Here is a 27127-nt window from a genome sequence, read left to right on the forward strand (position 1 = left end):
TTGTGAATATTTTCTCACATTCTGTTAACTGACTCTTCACTTTGTTGGTGGCTTGCTTTATGGTATAGAAGCTTGTTTGCTTTGATGTAATCACATTTCATTGTTTTTAATTTTTTTTCATTTTTTAAAGATTCATTTTATTTTTATTGCAAAGTCAGATATAGAGAGAAGAGGAGGAAAGACAGAAAGGAAGATCTTCTGTCTATGATTCACTCTCCAAGTGAACACAATGGCTGGAGCTGAGCCAATCCGAAGCCAGGAGTTCTTCCAGGTTTCCCTCATGGGTGCAGGGTCCCAAGACCTTGGGTCATCCTTGACTGCTTTCCCAGGCCACAAGCAGGGAGCTGGAGGGAAAGTGGGGCCTCCGGGATTAGAACCAGCGCCTATATGATATCCTTGCATGTTCAAGATGAGGACCTTAGCTGCTAGGTTACTGTTCCAGGCCCTATTTTAAAAATTTTTATTCCCTATGTTTTTGGGATCTTTTCCAAGAATTTTTTGCCTATACTTGTGTCTTGCAAAATTTCACTGATATTTTCTTCTAGCTGATTTAAGGTATCAGATGGTATGTTTATAACCTTGATCTATTTTGAATTGACTTTTATTTAATGTGCAAGATGGAAGCCTCGTTTCACTCTTCTGCACTTACATATCCAACTAGGTATTCAGAATGAATATAGTAACCATAAATGATGTTTTCAGAAATATCACTAATCCTATTGAAAATGAGTTGATTTTTAGTTTGCTGAGATATCAAGATTGGTATTTTGTGATTTGATTTTAATTCCTATTTGGAAGCTGTAAAGTACTCCCATTTCACAATCTAATCCTAATTCTAAAATTATCTTCTTGCAAAGATTTCATACAATCTGAAGTTTTCTACATATTTTAAAATAGGCACAGACTAATGAAATGACCGTAGCAAAGTATATGAATTCTTTTCACAATTATGATTTGGGCTAAAAATCTGTCATTGGCATTTTTCATTCTCTTTTTACTTTTTCCTCCAGTTAAAAAAGGGTGCAAGGATATGCAAAGCAAACAAATGGAAATGTTTCCCTGTTCACCATGCTGCATTTTCAGGTGCTAAAAAATGCTTGGAATTATTGCTGGAGTATGGTGAGTAAAATATACATATTTCTTTTTAAAAAAAGATTTTTTGTTACTTGAAAGGCAGAGTTACAAAGAAAGAGGGAGAAACAAAAAGAAAATCTTCCACCAGTTGGTCTTCTTCCCACATGACCTAAATGGCTAGGACTGTGCCAAGTGGAAGCCAGGACCCAGGAAATTCATCTGGGTCTGTTACTTACATTGTAGGTGTTGAAGCACTTGGAGCATCTTTTGCTGTTTTCTTTAGTTGTATTGCATCAGAAGTGGAGCAGCCATGATTGAAACTGCTGCCCATGTGGGATGCTGGCATCACAGGGTATTGTTTCACATGCTTTGGGACAACACTGATCTTGAGTACATGTTTTTCTACTTTCTGTATGTTAAAAATATTTGTTGTGGAAGATGCTATTACTTTCCAAGACATTTAATGGCATTTACACCCAGGCTTTTGTGTAAGTCTAAATGTCTGTGCTTTAAAAAAAAATATATTGTTTATTTTTAGTATTTGACTTAAATATTATCTTCTTCCAAAGGTGAAAAACTTGGATATCGCAAAGAGTATCAGATAAACTTTGTGGACACTCGAAATGCCAGCCCGCTCCATTTTGCAGTTCAGAGTGGTGATTTGGAGATGATTAAATTGTGCCTGGACAATGGTGCACGCATAGACCAGAAAGAGGTGGTTGTTTATATTCTCCATGATACATTTCCTTTAGAATCATCATAGAATATTTCCACAAAGGCTTTATAGCTGTCTTATAGCCGCTTTATTTGGGGAAGGAATATTGTACAAAAGGGATCTTCCCTTCAGTTCATGCAGAGGTGAAGGAGTAGAACTCAAATTTCAATCCAGATGAATGCTTTTGAGAGCTACACAAGCAACTGTAGACTCAGTTAAAAAAAAAAAAACCATATTGAGTTGTACTTCCAGTAAATGAATGGAGGTCTATGCTCAAAAGGCAATGATAGATAATTAATGTTAGCCACGAACATTTAAGATTAATCTTTAATGTTTATGATTATAGTTCCTTTCTGAAGCACTGTTGTCTTTGAACCAAAGGACCCCTTAATTGGTTTCTGAGCATATGTATCTGGCTGAGCTTGGGTTCTGACCTCACGCCTGGCGTCTCTGACTAAAATTTTATGGTTCAAGTCTTCCTTTCTTCAGCCTCTTAAGTTTCAGATGACCATATTCTCCCTTCACACCTACCTGAATGTGCTGTGATTTCTGGAGGTGGAATAGATTCATTTTTTAATTTTTTATTGCTTCTTGACCCTGTCCCTACCTCCTTTTAGTATAGCTATGAAGAGTAGCCATCAGAGCTACTCCTGGAATCACATTATACTCCAACTGCTGACAGCAATGAATTTAACACAGTCCCAATAGTCCCAGAGGTGTATGAATGATATTTAGAAAGTGATGCCAGAATTGTGTGCCACAGGCTTTCAAACTTGAAAGAAGCATGTTTTTAGCTATACATTCTTAGTAGTGCTTTTCAATGAACTCATCATCTTATATCTGATGTTTTAAACTTTTATTCACCTGAGGAAAAGAGAATCCCAACTAAAAGTGTTGTATATTTGAGCCAAGAGGTAAATAGTGATTCTGGTATCCAAACTTTTCAGAATGCAAAGTGCACAGCCCTTCATTTCGCTGCCAGCCAAGGAGCCACTGAGATTGTTAAACTGATGATATCATCCTATTCCGGTACCAGTGACATTGTTAATGCAGTCGATGGCAATCATGAGACCCTGCTTCACAGGCAAGCTTTTTATCTACCGTTTTTAGTTTTTAAACCTATTAAATGTTGCTGGAAAAAGTTGGAAGTGTGATAGCAAAGTTTCTATAGTTGAAAGAGAAAAAACAGAGGTAGTGAGCAGAGTTAATTGGAATCTCTGTGTCCCATGGGGATCAAAGTAGAAAGTGAAATAACTTCTCAAAGAATAAAATCTTTGATAGTATCTTCTGGATTGTTTTTTAGCTCAGTGAATGCAGACTAAAGATCAATTCCCAATCTTTTCTAATCGGTTTCAGTTCTCCATGCTTTAACTCCAGTTTTAGTGAAGGCAATGGAGAAGAAAAAAAATGCTTCACCTCTGCCATGTGTCTAAGTCTGTGATCTGTTACTGTGACTATATGAGTAACTTACAAAGGTTAGGGTTGCTTTTTAATTATGGTTCTCCCATCCAAGTATTAACCAGGCCCTGAGATGGGGCACATTCAGGCTAGTTTGACCATAGACAGGTCATGGTTCTGTAGATTGGAAAGTAAGCCATCAAGTGTGGATATCTGTAGATGACTTTCCTAATGTGTGACAGAGGGAACATGTAAGGAGACAGAGCAAGTGCACTAAGGAGCCCTCGATTCCATGGCAAAACCACTCACTGGTGATGCAGTGCCCTCAGTGCCTTCTCCGTGACCCCCCTCTGAGCGCTGATGCTTCAAGGGCCACATTTCCAACAAAGGAGTTCTAGGGGACATTCAGACTCAACATCACCCTAATCCATCTTGAACATTCCCACATGCTAAACATTTATCTTCAACACTACAGCATTTTAAGAAATCATCACCAAGTCATTGGAAGAAAGAAATATTTCTATGTAATGTAATACAAACACATGTCAGGGGAGTGTCCAAATCTATATATTCACTAGATACTGGAACAGAAGGCAGCTCTATTTCTTTGGGATGACAAAGACTGAATGCTCTGCCTGAGTGAAATGATGGCTGAGACGAACTGTTTCTTTTTTCTCTCACCCCACCCCCAACCCCCAATGCATGCACTCAAGCACACACATATCACAGATCTGTGAGCAAGCTGGAAGTCTGGAAAAGGCAGACAAGAACTGATACTTCCAGTAACGAACTGAACATATAATATCTCCAAGAGAAAAAGAAGCTCTAGGTACCAATATAAGGTTTATTTTTGAACAGAGTAGGAGGAGATGCATGGAGAAGTTAATAAAAGCACTAGCAGCAGCAGGTCATCAAACTTAGGATGAATTTCAAACTGAACTTTCATAGCACAAAGAGAAACAAAAAAGCAATGCAATCAGTAAAAGATTAATTTATTTCTTTTTAACAATTTATTCATTTTTACTGGAAAGTCAGATTTATGGAGAGAAGGAGAGACAGAGGGAAAGATCTTACACCTGTTGGTTTACTCCCCAAGTGGCCACAAAGGCTGGAGCTGAGCTGGTCAGAAGCCAGGAGTCAGGGGCCCCTTCTGGGTCTCCCATGTGGGTGCAGGGTCCCAAGGCTTTGACCCATCCTTGACTGCTTTTCCAGGCCAGAGAGCTGAAAGGGAGGTGGAACAACTGGGATATGAACATGTGCCCATATAGGGTCCCAGCATATGCAAAGTGAGGACTTTAACCACTAAGCTACCATGCTGGGCCCCAGATTAATTTACTTCTAAGGAAATAGAAGCAGTGGTCAGTACTAAAACAATTCTCAGATAAAGAAATCTAAGTCATTCACAAAAATAAAACATGGAATAACTAGATGTGTAAAAATGCACTGTGGTCATTGAGGATTATTAAAAGTAAAATGGGATATGTGAATTCAGGATTTTTTATATGAAAAAAAAATTCAGTTGGAAACTCTAAACAAAGAAAGAAAATATTCATTGAAATGAAAATAATAAATTGGGAGCCTGAGCGGAGGTACAACAAACTAATCTTCCACAGGCAATATTGACATCGCATATGGCCACCGGTTTGCATCCCTGCTGCTCTGCTTCCCATCCAGCTCCGTGCTCATGTGCTTGGAAAGCAGTGAAGACCAGCCCAAGTCTTTGGACCCTTGTACCCACATGGGAGACCTAGAAGAGATGCCTTGTCCCTGGCTTCACATTGGCTCAGCACTGGCAGCTGTGGCCATTCAGCAAGTGAGTCAGTGGATAGAAGACTTATATGTAAAAGCTGCCACTCAAATGAAAGTAAACAATAAAACAAAAACCTCAATTTTTATTAAAATCTCTAGAGATTTTTAAACTGTTGCACGTTAGAACATAAAGGGGCATAGAAAACACCAATGCTGGTTCTTAGGCCAGATTATATCAGAATCTCTGGGATGACGTTTAGGAATTTAAAAAAAAAAAACACCTTTATTTTTTATTCCAATATTTGGCAATTTGAAAACCTGTTGATTTGAGTACAGATACTATGTTTCCTTAGAACATAATTTTAATATAAAAATATGTGTAAGAAGGAATTCTTTTGGGAAAAAGTAGCTTCAATGTTTTAATCCATTTCCTAAAATTATTAAAAACTAATTAATGAGGGCCCGGCGCAGTGGCGCAAGTGGTTAAAGGTCCTCGCCTTGCACGCCCGGGATCCCATATGGGTGCTGGTTCTAATCCCGGCAGCCCCGCTTCCCTTCCAGCTCCCTGCCTGTGGCCTGGGAAAGCAGTCGAGGACAGCCCAAAGCTTTGGGACCCTGCACCCGTGTGGGAGACCCGGAAGAGGCTCCTGGCTTCGGATTGGCATAGTATCGGCCCGTTGTGCTCACTTGGGGAGTGAATCATGGGACGGAAGATCTTCCTCTCTGTCTCTCCTCTCTGTATATTTGCCTTTCCAATAAAAAAATAATAAAAATAAATCTTTAAAAAAACTAATTAATGAAACAGATTTTCACAAAGCTCAGGTAAAGTGATTTTTACAAAAATTTTAAAAATTTTCATCAAAATAACCTTACCTTTGAATTATCCCATTTTTTAATGAACCTTTTAAGTCCCCTTGTATACTTTAATCATATTACAAGCAGCTTGGATTATTTATAAAAACTGTCTACCTGGTTCTGAAATGTAGATATGAAGGCCAAGAATGGGTGAGATAGTATTGCATAGAGAAAGTGGGTTTTTTAGTTGGGAACAAAATCTTATAGTCTTTGTTTCATGGTGATGTTTTACCAAAACTAAAAATTTTACTTGGCTTTATTATGACTGGCTTTGCAGTGATATAAAAATGGCTTCAGTTATCTGAGTAATTATTGTAGTTTCATCAAAAACAGGATACCTACTGCTTCTCTGTTACCTTTTGCCAAACAGCATCTTTATGGGGGAGCATTTTAGAGCCTGCTATTTCCCACGACCAACCATGTGTTGTCTTTTCTTTTTGGGGAGAGATGTTATTATCCCTTCAAAACACTTCATGAGGAATTTACAGGAGAAAATGTATTTGCTAAAAAAAAGTTGCGATAACTGTGGTTTTAAATGTTGTGATAAATGTGGTATTATCTTATTGTTTGTACTTTGAAAATACTATGCTAATCAGAATCAACTATACATTTTGAAAGCCTCCTAATTCAGTAATATTTAAATGTTTCTCAGTGGCCAGGCAGTTCCCTTTCAGGCTCTGTCGCTTCCTAAGTTTATATCAGTAATTCCTTAATTTTTATTTTATACCTTTTATCAATAATACTTCAATTCTGGTTTTTTTTTTTCAGAGCTTCATTATTTGATCACTACGAACTGGCAGAATACTTAGTATCAGTGGTAAATATTTGACTCAGTCTTTTTATTGTTGTTTATTACTGAAAAATAATACAATTACATAAACTAGATGTTTTAAAAAGAAAATAAATTTTACATTCTTTCTTAGAAAAATGTTTACCCATGGATAATTTTCAGATTTTTCAAAATAGAGAATTACATATGACTAAATAATTTGAGATTACAAAAGGTACTTTCTGGCATAGTATCTGTTTGTAATATCAGTAGTTTGTGGGTCTAATGCAAGGGAAACGATTTTTTTTTTTTTGCTTATTTATTTTCATTTTATCTGAAAGTCAGAAAGAGAAAGAGAGAGACATTGCTTGATCATCCATCTGCTAGTTTACTCCTTAAATGGGTTTAACAGCCATGCCTGGGCCAGGCTGAAATTAAGAACCTGGAATTCCATATGGGTCCCCCTAGATGGGTGGCAGGATCCCAAGAAGTTTCACCATCATTTACTGCTTCCCAGGGTGCTCATGGGTAGTAAGCTGATCAGAAGAGGGAAGTGGGGACTCCAACCAGGCTCCAACACAGGGTGCAGACAAACAGAGCACTGACTTAACTGCTAAGTCAGATGTTTGCACCAAGGAAATCTCTTCTGCTGGACTGTGAGCTAGCTGGTGCTCAGGGAGGATTAGGTTTGGACCACTCCACTGACATTCCTTCAGTTCTGCTGCCTTTGAGGTGTAGACTCTGCCACCCATAAAGCAACCTGATGACAACTTTCAAACAAAGAAAATCAGAGAAATTGAAAACTACTATTGAATGTTTGTTGTAATTGAAAGCATTAGAACTTTGTTTCTCCTAAGAGCCAAAATCAAGCACTTTTTGAGCTTTTAGTAAGCCCTTTGTGGCTAACTCTGTGGTGAATTTATTGAAAGCCCATTAGATCAACGCTGAATATATTCCCTTTGTAGTATTCAGCACGTATGTGATATCAGCAAGAACTACTGAAGCTATGTATTTACCTAGAAGAATTCTGGGAATGCTCATTATATATCATAGTTTCATGTTATGCCTGTTTTTCTGCAAATATAATAATTCTTTACCCAGCAAGAAATCTACAGTAGAACTGTCCAGCATTCAAAGAGGATGCTGGTGCCATTGTCTGCTGTACCGAATGGATTCAACAGAATAGAGAAATGACCACCAGTGAACTTCAAGCTATTTTTATTACCCTTTCCAAAGTATAGAATGCTTTTTGTAAAATAGTAAAAGGTGTTTTGCTTTTTATCATACCACATAAATAAAAGTAACTCTGGTGATAAATATTGTTTCATTTACTTAAAAATGCGCACAGGTATATATGTCTGCATACAAATATGAATGCTGCCGACAATAGTTATATAATTATGAAATATCTGTGCTTACAGAGTTTATATAATGTGTTAAATATTAATTTAAAGTTGAAATTTGAAAAAGCATCCATGAAATAATAAAGAAGGAAAAAGAGAGACAGAGAAACAGGAGTAAATACATTTGAATTGCAGAAGGAAGAATTTGGCTAGACTCACATACTCAGTGACTATTGGTGAACAGCAGAGTAGAGCCCCAAGTAAGCAAACACATTCCTAAAAGAATATGGAAATTTGGTTAGGAATGGCATGGCTAGTAGTTTTCAAAACTCACAAGATCTGAATATTTTATCCAGTATACAAAATTCCTGTATTACCCTACTTGCATTTTGAGTACCGTTTTTACTCTTTTCTGAATTGTCCTCCTTATTACTATTACTCAATCAAACAAAACTTTTAAAAGTGCAACAAGTGTATGCATGTATGGCTTAGAGGTTGAGATGCCTGCTAGACGCTTGCATCCCACATTACATAGCAGGATTCAGTATTTGATTACATGACTCCAGCTTCCAGTTCAGGAGGACTCTGGGAGCAGCAGTAATGACTAAATTAAATCCATCCCTGCCACTCGGGGAGTCCTGACTCCTGCCTTTGTCCTGGCCTAACCTTCAGTGTTGTAGGCACTTGAAGGATGAGCCAGGGCAATAGAAGTTCTCTCTCTCTGCAATCAAATTACAAAAGCATGAAAAAAAAATTGGTCATTTATATATAGTGATTTTTACATTCAACTTTTCCTTAGTGAATGTTTTCCTAACATTTTACTTCAGGATTTGATTTATTTCAATTCAGTTATTTCAGTTCATTTATTTCAGATGAGGTAGATTTTTAAAAAATATAAATAATTTTTCTTAAATTTAAAAAAATTCCATATACATTTGGAAGGTAAATGATAGACTTTTTTTAATGATAGACTTTTAAAAATCATTTTTCACAATGAGAAATAATTATTGCTGTAAGTACAAGGATTTTATTTTTATGGTTTAGGTAGTAATAGAGCTGTTACTGGTTTAGGCAAGTCATAAGCCTACCGTGTGAGAATAATATCATTGTTGACATTATGAAAGAATGCCTTAATTTCTGGTGTTACAACAATGAAATTACATGGAAATCTCAAGCAATTGGATAGTTATATGCTTCGGTACTAGTCGTAACATAGATATTCTATTCCAATGAATTAATATTATTTAGAGATGGTAATGTAAACCAATTTGTTCTTAAACTCTGTTAATTGGCTTATTTTAGGGAGCTGATATTAATATCACTGATGCTGAAGGACGCTCTCCACTTATGTCAGCAACTGCTTCTGCATCTTGGAATGTTGTAAACTTACTGCTTTCTAAAGGTACCAATAGGGACCAACTCAAGGCTTAGGAACTACAACTCAATATAGTTAGACAAATATTTATTAATCTTCTACTGTGTGCTAGTCACTGGACCAGGTGCTATGTACACAGAGATAATCAGTATCAGCGCAATTTATCTGCAGTGCTAGTGGCTTTGAGGCAGAGGTATAAAAAGCTTCACAGAATGATAATAGATAGCACTTATAAGATATTGCTATACCCTAGTGTATTGAAAAACATTTTACCAGTTTTCTCTAAGAATCAGTCCAATTTGGTTTACATGTAGTAATGATTTTGAAGACATATTCTGATCCAGTGCTATAATGAAAGTAGCATCCTCTCTATTTATTTAACTCTAATTTTACCGTATCTATATTTTGTGCTTTTATATATTGCATCATATATTCTCTACCTTACACACGAACAATATGTAACTCATTCTAACATGTGCTTAGTGTTTCCAGCTAACTAAAGCTTATAGTGTATTATATCTTGGTGATGTTTTTCAGTCAAACTCTTTGATTAAAGTCCATATTCACAAAGGCCATGCTTTACATAACTGAGTAGAATTTATGTTTATATTATGCTTTTTAGGTGCTCATGTACACATAAAAGATCATCATGGGCGTAACTTTTTACATTTGACTGTGCAGCAACCTTATGGATTAAAAAATTTGCAACCTGAATTTATGCAGGTAATTTATGTCCATGAATTTCCATAAACTGCATTGTCTAGCAGAGTAAACTTTTATTAATGCCATTATTACTGTCGTGAAGGCTGACTTTGTCATTTTTTAATACTTTAAAATTAAGGTGTCATATTTGAATATTTGCATCTTGGTGGTGGTAGTGATGAGGTTGATGATGATGATTGCATTATATTTGGGTTGCTAAATTACAGGGGATTTTCATATATCCTTATATGTAGTATAATTACGTCCTTAAGCAATCTGATTTCCTTCACTTTTTGACTCTTAATTTGTGTATCAGAGGAAAAGCCAAGTACCTGAGTAAATTGGCAATGCTTAACCATCACCTTAAAAATAAATCGTAACTTAATATACTTAACTTTTGGTGGTATGTTGAAAGTATTATTTTCATATTTATTTTTATTAATACCCACTGAGTCACTAGGATGTATATGAAATCCCCATATTTTTTGTAAAACCACAGAGTCATAACTTTACTCTCATCAGAATGGCCGTTATGCAAGATAGAGGATAACAAATGTTGATAAGGATGTGGAGAAGAGAAACACTTATACACTGCTGGTGGGACTGTACCACTGTGGGAAACAATATGGATACTTCTTTAAAAACTAGAAATAGACTTCCCGTATGAGCCTAAAATCCTACTACTGTGTAAATACTGGGCATCATCTGTAGCAAGATGGTTCACAATAGCCAAAATATGGAATGAACCGAGGTGTCCATTATCAGATGAATAGATAAGAAAATGGCATATTATTCAGATATACAAAAGAATGAAATGTTACCATTTATTTCAAAATAAATACCACTGAATACATCATGTTTGGTGAAATCAGCAAACACACAAATATAGCCTTTTCTCCCTTATATGTGGGAGCTAAAATTTTTAAAATCAAAAAGCTTAAAAACAAAGAGAGAGAAAGAAATGTGTACCAGTTTCACTACAAGTATATCTTTGTTGAATTTCGTGTTATGTCTTTGTTAAACCTATGGTTAAGAATACTAAACTTCTGGTTTTTAAAAAGATTTATTTATTTGAAAGGAACATTTATATAGATAGAGAGAAATGAGAGAAATCTCTTATCTGCTAATATAATCCCTAGATGCCTGCAATCATCAGGTCTGGGCCAGGTCAAATCCAGGAGTTAAGAGCTTCTTCTGGGTCATCTGCGTGTGTGGCAGGAACCCAAGCATTTGGATTGTCTTCTGCTGCTCTCCTAGGCACATTAAAAAGGAGATAAGTCGGAAGTGGAACAACTGGGACACAAGCTAGCACCCATATAGGATGATGGGAAAGCTGGTGGAAGCTTAACCCAAGATTCTGTAACACTGGATCTTAAACTACTATTGTTTTAGTGATCTTTGAGTATTACTAAGATTTACTGTATAAGAATGAAATGGCTGTCTTTCTATTTCAGTATTGTTTATAAATCTCCTGTAAAAATTACTGAATTATAGTGTCTTTTTACTTTCTATTTGCTGATATATTTAATGGAACATTAATGCCTTGATTGTCATGTTAGTTAAAAATGTTTTCTTGAAACCTAAAAGAGAAGGAAGAACAAACGAGAAAGAAAGAAAGAGGGCAAGAGAAAACTGAAGGGGAAAGAAAGGCAGGAGGAGAATATTGTTATTTTCTTAGACTTGTATGTATGAGCTACAGTAAATCTGTTCTCTTTGTTTTCTATCATACTGACATGAAAAGCACAGTAACAAAAAAGAACATATTTTAAACTTTCAACTGCTTTTAATAATAAAAATAGATGCTTATTTTAAAATATTAAATAATATAACTTAATTGGCTAAGTCATTCATTCCTATTCAAGATTTTATTTGCTGAACATATAAAATATAAGCCCAATTATCTCAATTCTTTTACGTATTAGAATATATTATGATTAAGCTCTGAACTATTATTTGAGGACAAAATTAAGAAGGGCAGAAGGCATGTGTGGTCAAATATATCTGGGCAATAATAGACTGAGAATGTTAAGTACGTTTTTCTACTTGCAGTATGTTTTTCTCTCATAGCTTCTTCTATGTTAAGATATGATGTAGGGTACATGTTAGGAAGGATCCCATGGAACTTATTTTATATTTGTTTTATTCTGTTGTCCATTAGCTTGTTTATGGTTTTTTTTTCCCCTTGAGGGAAATATTTTAGAAAATAAATCTGTCTTACTTAATAGTTTATAAACCATGATTATAGCCTAATAGCCGAGTTATTGGCAGAGTATTAACTTTCCCATAGATGCAACATATTAAAGAGCTGGTGATGGATGAAGACAATGATGGATGTACTCCTCTACATTATGCCTGTAGACAGGGAGTCCCTGTCTCTGTAAATAACCTACTGGGCTTCAATGTGTCGATTCATTCCAAGAGCAAAGATAAGAAGTCACCCCTGCACTTTGCAGCCAGGTAACAGTCGTTCTAGGCAACATAACTGCATGTTTTCTTTCTGTTGAAAGTTTACTTTGAGAATAACACATCTATTTTTTTTCCAAGTTATGGACGCATCAATACCTGTCAGAGACTCCTCCAAGGCATCAGTGATACACGGCTTTTGAACGAAGGTGATCTTAATGGGATGACTCCTCTACATCTGGCAGCGAAAAATGGACACGATAAAGTGGTTCAGCTTCTCTTGAAAAAAGGCGCATTATTTATCAAGTAAGAATGTTTGACTAGAGTGTATTTGTATTCTAGTTTTAGTTGTGTTTAGTCTTTTTCTATTCAAATTTAATTATGGGGCCCGGCGCGGTGGCGCAGTGGTTAAGGTCCTCCTCACCTTGCACGCCTGGGATCCCATATGGGCGCCGGTTCTAATCCCAGCAGCCCCGCTTCCCTTCCAGCTCCCTGCCTGTGGCCCGGGAAAGCAGTCCAGGACGGCCCAAGGCTTTGGGACCCTGCACCCGCGTGGGAGATCCGGAAGAGGCTCCTGGCTTCGGATCGACATAGTATTGGCCGTTGTGGCTCACTTGGAGAGTGAATCATCAGACGGAAGATCTTTCTCTCTATCTCTCCTCTCTGTATATCTGCCTTTCCAATAAAAAATAATAATAATAATAAATCTTTAAAAAAAATAAAATTTAATTATGACACATACTTTTATCATTCATGAAGTACTCATATTGATCTTGATTTGTCCTCAGAATATACATGCCTTCTGACCTATTCATAGGGAATTCAATATTTTTCCCAACTGACAAATAAAAACATAAGAGTTTATGGAATTGAAGACCTTATTCAAGGTTATGGAATAAGTGACTGTATAGCATGTTTCTAGAACCTGTGAAATACAGTTCTTCATATTTTATCTCATCGTGCTGCCACGTTCTTATTACTTATTTTCTTCGTATTATTTCTCTTTATTTATTTGTACTTATTATTTGTTTTCTTATTTACTTATTCTTCTTATTTTCTTATTCATTTTGTTTGTACACAGAAAACTACGCAAGTTCTAAGATAACTTTTTTATTCAATTTGATTTATAAAAGCCATAAAAATTTCCTCTTTAGGCAGGAAACACTAAAATTTCCTTAATTTCATTGGGCTTCCAAAAGTTCATGGAAAATGGATGCTATGAAAAGAGTGCATAGATTTCAAAAATTTTGAACAAAAATAAGCTTACTTTTAAATTTCATTTTTCCAAAAACTGTTTGAACTCTCCTCATACTTACAGGGAAGTTATCACAAGCAACAGAATCATGTAAGCATAGTATTAATGTGTCATAATTAAATAACATCTTTAGGAAGAGGAAAGAAAATCTGGAAGCAATTTTCTGAAGGTACAGTTGGATATATTCTAATTCACCAAGATTGTATTTCATGAGGATAATATCAAAAAGGCCATTTCTTCATCAGACCACAGACTGATTCCAGGACGTTAGTGATGTAGCTGTGTGCTAATGCTTTACCTCGTTCATTCACACTTCCAAAGGAACAGCAAGCAACAGCGGAAACAAGCCCAAGTGGCTCCAAGAAATGTTTCTCTATGTCTAACTTAGAAAAGCATTGTGGTTATGGCAAGCACTCCTTGTTTTAACGTCTTGAGAAAGAATAAACAGTTCTTTTTAAGAATGAAAAATGAGTAAACCTCTTTGAGAGCACAAGAGAACATTTTCAGAATTAGCTTTTTGAAGAATAAGTGGCATTAATCTAAATACAGCCATGCACCTTGTTTATTATTATTACTACTACTGTAGGTTGAACATGCCTTTCCTAAAAGTGCTTAAGATTTCCAAGTTTTATGAATTTCGTAATATTCACATAGATCAACCCACTCAAAATGTCTTGGATTTTAGAGCATTTCAGATTTCAGATTGTTTCAGATTTTCAAGTTAAGGATCTCTAACTTGTATTAACACTAACTACTGACTGTGAAGATTGGTACCACAATTATAAATTTGGAAATGTGCTTCTATCGCTATGTATTTCCTACTAACAGCAATTTATGTTTATGATATTACAGATAGATCATTTAAGATGCTTGGGTTTGAAATTAGCTGATATATTATGGATACAGAGGAAACATTTAGTTGCCAAATCACAATGGCAGTTTTTTTCCCCTTCAGTCTTCAGATACACTTGCAATGAACTGGAGCGGGTTCCTTCCCACATTCCATCTGTAAACATCAATATCTTTTCTTGACTCTTTAACAGTGACCACAACGGCTGGACTGCTTTGCATCATGCTTCCTTGGGTGGATACACTCAGACCATGAAGGTCATTCTTGACACTAACTTGAAGTGTACAGATCGGCTAGATGAAGAAGGGGTAGGTCCTGTGTGGCTCAGGCCTACTTAAAATCTCTTAAATTTGCCAGACTTGCCAGAGTGCTACCTTTTTCTCCATGCTCCTTTTGTGGCCCTAGTCCAGATTTTTGTTGGGTTTTGAACATGCGGTCTCTTGCAGTGAGGAATGAGTGAAAGGCAAAAGTCTAGGTGTATATTGAGAACACTGCTCTAATCTCACAGAGATTTGTCCAGGGCTACTGTGGTTCCATGAGAAAGTTTTCTTCTTCCCTTGGGGAAGACAGAGAAGATAAGAGAAGAAAGCAGGGATGTGTTCACAACACACAATGTATTATTTTAAATTATATTGGGAAGGGTTGTCCTTTCTTGTATTATATCCTTTCTCCTTTTTTGAGGAGATGTACATTTGTTCATAAGATGATGCAGGTAAGATTATAGTTGGTTTTTGTTAAAGATTTCATGTGGCAGAATGAAAAATGACAACCTTGGAACAGTCTCTCACTGAAAAAGAAAACATTTTACCAGCTCCTGAAAATCTCAAAGGTGGAGAACAGTGCTATGCTGGGTTTACATAGTAAACCTCCCAGGAGTGTTTTCTTCTGAGAAAACACTGGAGCTTCTGAAACTTTATTCTTGTAGAATCAACTTCCTGGGAAGTTTATACATACACACAGAAACTTCCTATTGTGTTTGAAATAAAAGCTCATTATTTTGAAACTTGCTTTTGAACCTCAGTTTTAAGTTGTATGTATTGTGAGACTAAATGGCAAGCTCTGTTCATGTATTTTAAGCAGTTCAGCCATGAAACAAGATGGCAAAATGATCAAAGGACTATTTACCACTGTCTCTACTTCTTCATTTTTTGTTCTTTCTCAAAGAACACAGCTCTTCACTTTGCTGCAAGGGAAGGCCATGCCAAAGCTGTGGCACTTCTTCTGAAGTATGATGCCAGCATAGTTCTGAACAAACAGCAGGCCTCCTTTCTGCACGTGGCTCTTCACAATAAGAGGAAGGAGGTGGTTCTCACGACCATCAGAAACAAAAGGTATACTCACTGCCTTCCTGCTCACTGTCATTTAGTACCCTCTGATGTCAGGGAAAAGTCACAGCCTGGGTACCTATATAATGGCATATCAGAAAATTGGTGGCAAGTTAAGTGGTAAGTTTATTTTGTTGTCAGAGGTTTTGAAGTTCCTGCATATAAAAGGTCTTCAAAAAGTTGTTGGATGGGAGTATTATGAGAAAATGCTAAATCAATTTTGATTTTTTTAAAAACCAAAATCAATGTATCTTTAATTCCATATTCATGAACTTTTTGAAGTACCCTCATAGTATCTGGCACTGTGACCATTGTCAAGACGCTGTGTTTTCCTGGACTTACCCTACACACCCTTGCCAATGGAAACTCAAAGCCAGATGCTGGTGAGAACATTCTGCAAGGTGAATCATGATGTTACCACTGCCATGTAGTGGAATTTCCCTTAGTGCTTGATACTTCCAGAGTGAGTATTTAAACTAAGAGAGTTTAATGATCTAGACAGAAGATAGTTTCTCCAACATCACACACATAAACTTTTGTATATAATTATAGACAGATATGCTCAAGGACCCATGGTCACCCAGTAGTACCTACAGATCTGAGTAATTTTGTTTCAGGCCGATCCAGACTGGGTTTCCCAGCATGGACTGTTTCAAGAATCTCCTTCTTACTCTGAATGATGTATTGACAAGTGTGTGTAACACAAATACTTTAGATACATTTTATTGATAGAGTTAAGAAAATATTTGTCCAATTTTTATTAAAAGCCAAACTAAAATTATTCAGATAACATCTTGGTTATAAAGGGGTTCTTCTTACTGTCAGTTGTAGATTTAGATCTTCCATTTTATTATAATCACATTATTTTTTTCTTTTTTAAATTATGTTGCATTATCTTATCCAATCAAAGAGTGAGATGATGAAGAAAGGGGAAGACTCTATAGCATATTTCCTCTTGATTTGCCTATTGCTTTCACTGTGGCCCTAAATTTTGTAAATAGAATAAAATTAAGTTAAATTGATTGATTTTAACTACTGAGGATAAAATCTTGTGGAGCTTAAACTGCTAAATAGAAAATAAATATTGATTTGTTTGTCCTATTTATTTGTATTTTTACAGATGGGATGAATGTTTAAAGGTATTTAGTCATTATTCTCCAACCAATAGATGTCCAATCATGGAAATGGTAGAATATCTTCCTGAATGCATGAAAGTAAGCTCATTAACCAAATCTCTTCATGGATTTATGCTTGGCATTTATTATGATGTGAGAATGTATTCTTGTAATTGCAGTGTTGTAAGAGTAATTTCCATTTGTAAATGTGCTTTCTAGTTTTCCATAGCCTATAAAATTATGCTAGTCAGTTCTCATATGAATCAAAGAATCATAGTAGCTATTATGTGTAATATAGGAAAATATGATAAACATTTCTTAAAGGATGCAAGTCTATCACAAACTACAGACTGGTCATTGCTGGTTGAATAAAGCTTCTAGCTGTGTTTGTTTGCACACATATTATTGTTGTTTCATGTTTACTTCCATTGGTATTATTTGAGACCAGGATGCTATCTTTGAGGATCCAGACATCTGATTTCTATAAAATTTGAGTATCTGTGTTGGGCTGGGTTTTCTTGCCAGGCAGGGTTGCTGGACCAAAAACAGCTGCGTCCTTTGGATAAGGCATGCATTCTTCCATTAGACATGTTCCATATCCCAACCCTTCCTTCACAAGTGTTAGCTGACCTGCATTGCCATTCTTGTGCGATTGCTTTCTTTTTGATAAGAGATTTCTCCACATGTGCTTCTTTCCAAAATGTTAAGATAAAAGCTGGAGCAAGATAGCTAACATTTTAAGAGTAATGGCAAGGAGCTCATATTACGCCTGGTATGGTTCATATGTAACAGTCATTTGTCAATGAGACAATTAGTTCTGATTCATGCATTGTTGATGGATGCCATTGTGTGTACATCATAGACTATACAAATTATGATTTCTACCACATAATCGAGTAGCATAGTATTGTGGGGCCATTATTATATATGTGATCCATCATTGAACAGGACTGTACCTGCTTGAACTTTCCGGGTCTTTGAATATGTGATTCCTTGTGTTAAGTTAAATTCACACACAACACGTGACTGAATGCCTGTTACAAGCAAACATGCACACATTGTTAAACACAAGCATGTTAAAGATTGTAAATCAAAAATCTCTTTGGGAAAAAAACAATATTTAAGGACAATGATAGAGTAATCAAGAAAAAAGGGTGACTTCAGATATCATTCAAAGAGAAAAATATGTTCAAATATGTTAGAAGGCTGTAAGATACAGTGACACAGAGAATTGAGAGCAAGTTCTGGAACTTGGAGCTTTTAGGATTAATCTTGGCTTTGCCTCTTGCTGTGTTGTCTAGGTCACTCATTTCATCTTTCTGAGCTTCATTTTCTATTTTCTTTTTCTCTGAAATACTAATGCTGATATTGGTCTTGCAAAGTGATAATGAGTAAAAACAGATTACATACATAAAGTATAAGAATAATTGTTCATATATAATACACTCACAGTTTTTATACTATTCATGAAGTCATTAGTACCATTATAATGTATATTGTTTATTTACTCAACAAACACAGAGTGCTAAATGTTACGTGGACATTTTCTCCTTTATAACATCCACTAGACATTAATTAGATGGCCCAGGGACTCTGGCCCGTATTGATGCTGTTATCTAATTCAAAGTCGTGATCCCAGTAGGATAACCTGGCCTGACAATCTATCTTTCACAAACTCGGGTTGTCATATTTGGTATTACTCAAATTGTTTATATTAACAAGAACTGCACAAAAATGCTTATTGCCCATGCCGCCTGCAGGTGGCTTTAATGACCTGAGAAGAGTTCTTTACCTGAGATGAGCATTGAAAAGTGTCTTCAAGGATGTATCATTACACTATCTATCCCCTCCTTTCTTATCCATTCCACTCTGGACTCCTTTTCTCATGTCCACAGGTGAGTCACAGAAGCAAGTTCAATGTCCCAGGCTGAAGCAAACAGAAAATGGGGCCCAAACCAGATAATAACCAAGGAAAAAAAAGATGAAAATTTCAATGAGAGACATTCACTTGTCACTGTAAAATACTGAGCAAAGGAATCCTTCATAACTTATATAATTTGTAGGATCTAATAATAACATCAAATACTATATAAACCGGTGGGATATATCTTGTGCAGGATTAATAAGTGCAATTTCATTCTCAAGCAAATTATGTTTTTCTGAATCACTTGTTATTTCTGATGCATACAGATGCACTTGTAACACATTTATATTTTAACCTTTATTCCTTAATGACATGGATTACATTTTATCATTGGGGTACAAAAAGAAAATGAGAGTGCCTTACCTATTATTTTAGAAATATGATATACTCCTTTCTCATATGTGAAAAAAATAAGAATACCTTCTCTATTATTTTAGAAATTTGTTACGCTCCTTTCTCATATGTAATTTGTTACCCTAATAGCTTTATCTCACTCTTGAAGGTTCTTTTAGATTTCTGCATTATACCTTCCACAGGGGACAAATCCTGCCGAGATTACCATGTAAGTTTGTCTTATCATGAATGTTTTTGATATTAAAGAACTTACCATATAAATATATTATATATAAGTATAATATAAAAATATAGTGTCACTAAAGTTCTACAATCTATTGTGGAAGACAGGTATAATCTGTCATATTGTATCATCCACCTGTGAGAAAATTTTCCCCTTACTTCTTCATTGTCCCTTTGAAATTGTTTTTAGTATTGTTTGTAGTTTTTATATTTTCATGAATAGTTATGCCTGAAGACTAAAAGCCTACAGGTCTAAATAATCTTTTTAGAATGCCTCTTTTTCCATCACTCTGAGTTATAAAACAGTTAAATAATACCTTGTAAATATTTGTTTTCTGTGGTTAATGTATAATAATTTAATTTACTTTTCCACTTTAGAAGACTCAGCTTTACATGAGTAACTTAATTTTCAGAATTATAACCTTGCAGATTTGATTTGTCACAAACTAATTGGAGTCCATACTAGTCTAATTAAAATATTTTTATCTTCTACAGATCGAATATAATTTTAAATATCTTCACTGCCCATTAGCATTAACCAAGCAAAAGGCACCTGTGCAGGATGTTACATATGAGCCTCTTCCAATCCTCAATGTAAGTTCAGCATTTTCTTCATCCAGGTAGTTCCTACTTCAACCTTAAAATGTTTCAGTAAAGTTTCTTTCTCTTATTAATATTAGAATTACAGTTTTATAGTCTGTGTCTGTATCTACCAGAGTTGCAGCAAAGTGATTGTTCTACTGTTACTGTAATTGTGTTTTCTGAAAGGTCCACATCATGTAAGACCTGCTTCAGTCCAGAATGGGATGAACCAGGGACAGCATGGTCAGGGTGTGCTGCCATATTCCATCCACCTACACTTTCTAAAGCTTTCTTCTGTGTAAATCATAGGAAGATGTAGAGAGTGACATTTTACAGCTGCAGCTGCTAAGCAGCTTCCAGGTATATTGATCTTTCGAAGACTCTCAGATACCTCCAGAGAATGTACCCCAAATTAAGAAACAAGCTCTAAGCATACAATATTAATGCTGATTTCCCAGGATACTTGCCCTAAATCACATCTTATTCCAAAGGACGATTTTACACTTCCAGCTTTTGAAGGAATGAATAGCATGCAAATTATCCACTTCAGCCCAAACCAAGGGCCTCAAAGTAAAATAAAGGAAGAGAAAACAACATAGATTTGTAATGAAATGGACAGTGGCTGTCAGTCCTCAATCCCACCTCCCCCCAAAATTGTCGATTATAAATGATGACTGAGCATTGTGTGACTGCAACAAACTTACATTTTGTGGATAAAACCAGGTTTGGAGATTGGATTTGAGTGTTTTGGCATAGATCTGTACAATTTAATGTAATTTTCACCAGCTAGAAGTGGCAACTTTAATTGAAATGAAGTAAAAGAGTAAATTCTTATCTTCGGTGGTACTAGTCATATTTACTAGTTACATACTAGTCATTTACTAATTGTATATTAGTGGTGCTAGTATTCAGGAATCCCTTTGGCTCATGCTCCCATATTGGACAACATGGATTAAAAAACTTTCTTACCATTGCGTGCAATTCTATTGGATGACATGTAGATCAATGAGGAATTTGCACTCACCTTAAGTGAATTCATTTGCTTACATGGTAGCCTTTTATAAAGACCAATCATCACATTAGTGTCCAGAAGACTCACTGAGCACTTGGAGAATGAAGGATACAGGCTTCTGTGATTTTAATGCCCTGAAGCTAACTGGATTTTAGCTTTGTTGAAGTACATTATATTTTTCAGTTGGAAAATAGGTTAGAATCAATAGCCAAGGCAGCTAATAATAGCCATTCTATAGTTATACTTAAAATTTTGTTTTTTTTCAAACATTTCTATTTAAAGAATAGACAAAACTTTCAGAAAGTAAAATCTTCGCTAACAGAAGTAAGAGAGAAAAAAACTATGTAGTGACTAAACAGGAAAAGAAAAACTGTACATAGTAATAGAACCTGTGTACCTTATATGAAACAGATTCAGATGTATAAATGCAGCACAGTTGGTACATATTGTAACAGCATGTAATTGTGTGGTGCCTTAATAATACAGTGAGGTTATTAGTAACCTGAATGGGTTCATCAGGGAAGCTGCTGGTCTCATCCAAGAATTTATGGTGCATGCAAGTCTGAAAGTATAGGTGGATCAAACAAATAGGGGGCATATGACATTGGATAGTAATATTAAAACAAGAGCTGATTAGAGGTTTATTAAAGGCACATGCAGAGTAGGGCTGCCTTAGGAACTCCAGTTAAACAGCTACAAGCACACTTGATATTTTAATTATTATTTCCACTTAATTTAGGTGATCGTTTAAGCTCATTCTGTCCATATGTTTAAGATGGTAGGCTTTGATCCATTTGTCTATGGACTCTAAACAGATCTACAAGGTTTTAGAATGTCATAGGATTGTTTTAATTGAGATGCTTAGGAAATAATATTCCTATTATGGTATTTTTTTAAAATATAAATTTTAACTAAACTAATTATCCTCAAAAATATTTTCCCTGATTTCTGTTTAGTTTGAAAGAGCATAAACCTAATTTAAAACATAAAAAGATTCACATCTACATGGAAGCTTAAATGACATCTCAGTAGATCATGTATGTATTTTCTTCTCCAGAAATAGGCAGACTTGTAGCTGCATGGGCCCATTGGGCTTCTAGCAGATAAGAGTTCTTTAATTCTCTCAGAATATTATTTACACATAGGCTTCAAATCATTTTTCGAGTTGTTGAAATAAAAATAAAGTGGAAAAAAAGGACAAGCCAAACGATTCAGTTGGTGATTTCACAATAGTATTTCTTAAAATTGTAATCTACCATTTTCTAAAATAGTGTCAGAATTACTATAGCACTTGTTAAAATAAACATTTCTAAACCTGTCTTAGACCTACTTACTCAGAAATGCTGGGAGTGGATCACAGGATCAAATTTTCAAAAGAAACCTCAAAAATTGTTTCAGATATATATATATATATTTCAATATATACATATATTCTATTAGGCTGCTGAAAAAAACTTAGTAGCAGATTTTTCAAAATGTGAGTGAATATTCAAAGACTAGACAGTATTGATTTATAATTTTGGAATGTACAAACATTTAAATTAAGAAGCTAAAACACACAACATTAAATTTATTTGCGTTGACCATTTTTAAGTATGGAATTCAATAGTGTTAAGTATATTTACATGTATACCCAAAAGATCTTAAGAACACTTTCATCTTGCAAAACCCACTCACATTCATTAAAAACCAATTTTCCTCATCCCTCCCAGGCCCTTGGCAAACACCTTTCTACATTTTGTTTATATGATTTTGGCAACAATAGGTACTTCACATGGGTAGGATGATATAGCAGCTGTTCTTCGGTGACAAGTTTATTTAATTCATTCTTGTTTCCTCAAGATTCATCCCTGTTGCTAAGATTTTCTTTCTTTAAGATGAGTAATGTCACACTGCATGTATCACATTTGCTATATCAGTTCACTTGTTGATGCCGGACATTTGGGCTGCTTGCATATTGTTGTGAATAATGCTGCAGTTAACGTTGGTGTGCTTTTCAAAACCCTGATTTAAATTCTTCGGATATTTGCCTAGACATGGGATTGCCAAATCATGTGATGCTGATGCTCTTCAATGTTTTGAGGCACTTTGTACTCCATGATTGCACCTTCCCGTCTCCCCACCTTCTCACACTTGCTGTTTTCTACTCCTCTAGTAACCATCCTAATGGGTGTGAGGTATACCTTCTTCTGATTTTAATTTTCATTTCTCTTATGATTAATCATGACAATATGTTAATATGTTTGTAAGCCATTGGTAAATCTTTAGAGAAACACATGTCAAATCCTTTGCATGTTTTTGAAGAAATATTTATTTGAAAGAGAGAATGACAGAGAAAGAGGGAGAGACAGAGATCTTCCATCTGCTGGTTCACTTCTCATTCAGGAACTCCATCCAGGTTTTCCACATGTGGGTCGAGGCCCAGATACTTGAATTATCTTGAACTGCCATCCTTAAGGACATTTAGATGTGGTTTGATTGGAACTAATGCTGCCAGGACTCAACTGTCACTCTGATAAGAATGCCAGTCTCTTAGGGCATAGTTTAACTCTCTCTGTACCATGATGCTGATTCCTTTGTCTATTTTAAAATTGTTCAAATTGTTGCTTTGTTGTTGAATTATAGGAGGTCCTCATGTGTTCCAATTATTAGATTATTTACTCCCGTTTCATAGGCTGTCTGTTCACTTTTGAGATATAGACTTTTTTTTTTGTTTAGTTTCATGTGGTCTTATTTTTCTATTACTGCCTCAACTTTTTGTGTCACATTCGCGAAATCACTGTGAAATTTATTACTACGAAACTTCCCATTTCTTTTCTCCTAGGAGATTTATATATTTAGGTTTCATGTGCTAGTCTCTAATTCATTTTCGGGTTAATTTTTGCATATAATATAAAATAAGGTCCAATTTTAGACATTTGTGTATGGCTATCCATTTTTTGAGAGGATTTGTACTTTCCCTAGCATGCCACCCTAGCACTCTTCCTGGCGACCATTTGACGTATTTGAAGAGGCAATTTCCTGGGCTGTCTACTATGTTGCACTGACTTGTGTAACTTTTCATATCAATACCATCTACCTTTGTTTATTTTTGGTTTGCAATAGACTTTGAGATCAAAAAGTCTAAGACTTTTAACTTACTCCTTTTCAAAAGGAAGTTTTTTTTTTTTTATTCAGGTTCCATGTGATTTTTAGACTACATTTTTCTATTTTAAAAAATTGAGAGTTTGATAGAGACTGCATTGACTCTATAGATCAATTTGGATAATATGGAGATTTTAGCAATTAATATTGTAATATGTGCAAAGGAAGTTTTTTCTTTATGTCTAATTGTAACGTTTTCTACTTTCTAAACAATGTTATATAATGATTTATGGTCCCTGGTTGTTCCATTCAAATTGAAAATTGGCTATTAAAGTCCACTATTTTATTTTTATTTTTCCCTCAATTTGATCTGTGTACTATACCTTTGAGAAATTACCACAATAAATTGACATTATTATTATACAACATTCTTTCTTTTTAAAGATTCATTATTTATTTTTATTGCAAAGTCAGATATATAGAGAGAGGAGGAGAGATAGAGAGGAAGATCTTCCATCTGGTGGTTCACTCCCGAAGCGGCTGCAATAGCAGGAGCTGCGCCGATCCAAAGCCAGGAGCCAGGAGCTCTTCCAGGTCTCCCATGCAGGTGCAGGTCCCAAGGCTTTGGACCACCCTCCCCTGCTTTCCCAGACCACAAGCAGGGGGAAGTGGAGCAGCCGGGATTAGAACCAGCGCCCATATGGGATCCCAGTGTTGGCTAGGCCACCGTGCCAGGCTCATAATGTTCTTTTTATATTTCTTTTGACAATTTTTCCTTGAAATTTTTTTTGGTGTAATATAAGTACAGCTATCCATATCCACTTTAGATTCCTATTTGCATAAGATCTTTTTCTATCCTTTCATTTTTCAGTTGTATCTATTTTCATATATATAGTGAATCTCCAAAGACAGCGTATAGTTGAATTCTATTTTCCCTCATTCGATTCTTTATATTTTAACAGAAATATTTAATTGATTTCCATTTAAAATTGATACTGACAGACAATGACTAAATATTTGCATTTTACTTTTTTCTGTACATTGCTTTTTTTTGCTTTCTTTTCCTCTTTTTCTTGTGGGTTTCATTGACTTTTTTGTAGTTACATATTTTAATTTCTTTCTTATTTCCTTTTGTATATATTTTGTAGATATTTTCGGTGTGACTAACATTGAAATTAGATAAAATGTCTTAAAATTAAGTCTGTTTTAGAGTGATAATGTAAATTGAATTGCTATAGAAACTACTCCATTAGAAAAGTTCCTCCATCTCCTACTTCATGTTCTTGATGACACAACTCCACTTTTTGTATTGTACATAAGTTAACATAGATTTACAACTACTTTCTATGTACTTGTTTAACAATTTTAGTGTTTTTAAAAAGTGATTTATTTACCTATATTACAACCCTATACCTGCCTATATCTTTACCTTTAGTAGAGTGTTTTATATACTTTTGTAATTTGTTTTATATTTAGCAGCTTTCTATTTAAACTTGAAGGGCTCCCTTTATCCTTTATTTAAAGCAGGTAAGGTGGTGATGAAATCTCATGTTTTAAAAAAGTGATGGTGGTGGGAGGAATGATGAGAGAGAAGGAAAGAGGAGACAGAGAGAGAGAGAGAGAGAGAGAGAGAGAGAGAGAGAGATCGTATACCTGCTGTTTCATCTTTCAAATGCACACATTGTCTAAGGTTGGGCCAAGCTAAAGCCAGGAGCCAAGAACTGCATCTCTATCTCCCACAAGGTAGCAGGGAGCCAAGTACTTGCACCATCATCTGCTGCACTGCGCACCTCCCCCCACCACCATAGGTTTTGCATTAGTTATTTTTAATTTTAAAAACCCATTTGAAAGGCAAAGAGAGAGGCAGAGGCAGAAATGGAGGGAGCTTCCCCTTCATTGGTCTGCTCCCTTAATTGCCTTCAGCATCCACAGTTGAGTCAGGTTGAAGTCCTGCATCCAGGAACTCAGTAAGGATCTTCCCCCAGTCGTGGTGAGAATCCAATGGTTTGAGCCATTTTCTGCTGCCTCCCAAAGTGTGTATCAGCAAGATGCTGGTATGGAAAGTAGAGTCAAGACTCCAACTCAGGTACTCCAGTGTAATATGTAGGTATCTTAAGCAATGGCTTATCTTATCCATTATGTCAATGACCTACACTCTCCTTCAATTTTTAAGGAAATGTTTGATCAATTGTAATATTTTGGGTAGGTGTTTTATTTTCTCCTTTTCACACTTTGAATATATGAGTATTAATATACTCCATTGTAGCATGCTAGGTTTGTGCTGGGAAATTGGTTGATATTCTTATGGAGATTCCCTAACCTATGAGGAATTGCTTTTTTCGTTTTGATTTCTAGATTCTTTTGTGGCGACTTTTGGCAGATCGATTATAATGTGTCATTTTGAATTTATGCTAATTGACATTTTTGAGCTTTTTAAATGAGTGTCTCCATTTCTCTTCTCAGGTTTGGGAAATTAACAGCCATTATTTCATCAAATATAATAGCTGTTTCTTTCTTTTTTTTTTTTTTTAGTTTCTTCAGAGATTCCATAATGTATATGTTATTTCTGCTTGACTGAGTCCATTATTTTTAGGCCTTCCTTTTTCTTTTTCCTGCTTGTCTTCTCTGATTTGATGATTACGGGTGTTGTGTCTTTAAGCTCATCCTTCTCTCTGGGAAATTTTAGTTTTGAACTCTTCGAGTTATTTTTTCAGTTCAGTTATTTCATTTTTCAGCTCCAGAATTTCTGTTTGATTATGCAACATAGTTTGTTAATATTTTCATTTTATTCATGTACAACTTTCATGATTTTGTTTAGTGATTATTTTCTGTTCTGTTGTAATTCATCAAGCATCCTTACAATAGATATTTCAATCTTTGGCAGTCCTTTGAAGTTGTTTTGTTTCTTTGATAAGGCCATGTTTCTCTGTATCTTTGAACGTTTGATTATCTTTTGTTGCAAATTAGCATTTGAAGAACAAAGATCATGTTTCCCAGTCTTTGCTCATTGTATAAGAGGCT

The 27127-nt window shown here is 35.4% G+C and overlaps 1 protein-coding gene across 1 annotated transcript in view; it reads left to right on the plus strand.

The window, feature by feature from the left end:
* TRPA1 (transient receptor potential cation channel subfamily A member 1) overlaps positions 1–27127 on the plus strand; it is a 62757-nt gene that overhangs the window by 16618 nt on the left and 19012 nt on the right. The window contains exons 5-17 of the mRNA XM_040995682.1: positions 1011–1119; positions 1644–1789; positions 2737–2873; positions 6560–6608; positions 9206–9305; positions 9901–10001; positions 12268–12437; positions 12525–12689; positions 14682–14796; positions 15653–15819; positions 16934–17027; positions 19355–19414; positions 19924–20022. Coding sequence (XP_040851616.1) covers positions 1011–1119; positions 1644–1789; positions 2737–2873; positions 6560–6608; positions 9206–9305; positions 9901–10001; positions 12268–12437; positions 12525–12689; positions 14682–14796; positions 15653–15819; positions 16934–17027; positions 19355–19414; positions 19924–20022 — 1512 coding nt within the window. The remainder of the gene's footprint in view (positions 1–1010; positions 1120–1643; positions 1790–2736; positions 2874–6559; positions 6609–9205; positions 9306–9900; positions 10002–12267; positions 12438–12524; positions 12690–14681; positions 14797–15652; positions 15820–16933; positions 17028–19354; positions 19415–19923; positions 20023–27127) is intronic.

This window comes from Ochotona curzoniae, unplaced genomic scaffold (assembly GCF_017591425.1).
Source record: "Ochotona curzoniae isolate NIBS_2020 unplaced genomic scaffold, NIBS_Ocur_1.0 contig_1071, whole genome shotgun sequence".
NCBI classification, from domain to species: domain Eukaryota; kingdom Metazoa; phylum Chordata; class Mammalia; order Lagomorpha; family Ochotonidae; genus Ochotona; species Ochotona curzoniae.